The sequence below is a fragment of the Nestor notabilis genome, unplaced genomic scaffold (assembly GCF_000696875.1).
Source record: "Nestor notabilis isolate BGI_N333 unplaced genomic scaffold, ASM69687v1 scaffold17106, whole genome shotgun sequence".
Lineage (NCBI taxonomy): Eukaryota > Metazoa > Chordata > Aves > Psittaciformes > Psittacidae > Nestor > Nestor notabilis.
In genome coordinates, this window is record NW_009934465.1 from 2,688 (window position 1) to 3,679 (window position 992).

General features: G+C 60.1%; 1 protein-coding gene across 1 annotated transcript in view; it reads right to left on the bottom strand.

Annotated features, from left to right (window-relative positions):
- Positions 1-8: 8 nt before the first annotated feature.
- The window catches only part of LOC104407950 (beta-adducin-like), a gene marked incomplete at both ends in the record, with an annotated part of 3,393 nt that continues 2,409 nt past the window's right edge, over positions 9-992 (bottom strand). Inside the window, one exon of the mRNA XM_010017364.1 lies at positions 9-144. Within this exon, the coding sequence (XP_010015666.1) occupies positions 9-144 (136 nt within the window). The remainder of the gene's footprint in view (positions 145-992) is intronic.

The following is a 992-nucleotide window of genomic DNA, read 5'->3' on the forward strand; positions in this document are numbered from 1 at the left end:
ATATTTACCCCAAAACTCTGTCTCGGTCGCCGGCTTTGCTTTCCTCGGTGCTTTGCTCCTCATCCTTCCCATTCACCACCGCTGGTGGCTCCTTCTCAACAGCAGAATCAGCCGGTGCTTGGCCACCATCCTCCTTCTTGTCACCTTGGCAAGGGCAAAGAGGAGAGGTGAGGTTTGGGCAGCAGCGGCCGGCGCTGTGGAGGTTTAAACCCCTCCAACTCGCCAATTTAACCTGGGCAGGAGCAGGATTTGACCCCTGTGGATAGAGAACACCGGGACTCGATCCCCTCCTGCCTCAGGCAACTGCTTCCCTGAGCTTTCCCCCCCCTCCCTGCAGGACAAGCGAGGCGGGATGGAGAGCCGGGAAGAGGCAGGCGGGGAGGGCGGCTGGCTCCATCCCGGCCTTGCCGCTGGAATTAAAGCAGGCAGCAAAGAAAACAAGGAAACCCAAGGCATTTCCTTCTGCAGAGCCCTCAGTAGAGCGCTGCTCCAGGCTGAAACAGGCCAACGGGGAGCAAGGGCACCCCGAGCTAGCGGGGAGCGGGGTCACCCGTGTCCCTCCTCCTCAAGGATGGCCTCTCCGTACTTACTACAGTGACAAGTATTCAGAGTCAGAGGTAACTCCTTGGGTGAAAGCCACACGGGGAGGAAAGAGAAAGGAAGACGTTGTGGACACAGACAGACACAGACACCACGACACACGATGAGAAAGCGAGAAGCCGCGCGCTCCCGCTGCCCTCCCCTGCACCCCGGCACCCGCTGTAGGTGCCAACGCGCACTTGGGACCATGTAATCATGGGAATATCGCATCCTTAGGTGATAGGATGTGAGGACCCGGCCTCAAGCTGCCCCAGGGCAGGTTTAGCTGGAGCTGAGGAACAATTCCTTGCACAGAGGGTGCTCAGGCATTGGGACAGGCTGCGCCCGCGCGGTGTGGAGGCACCGTCCCTGCAAGTGTTCACAGCCCGTGGAGCCGAGGCCTCAGTGCCAGG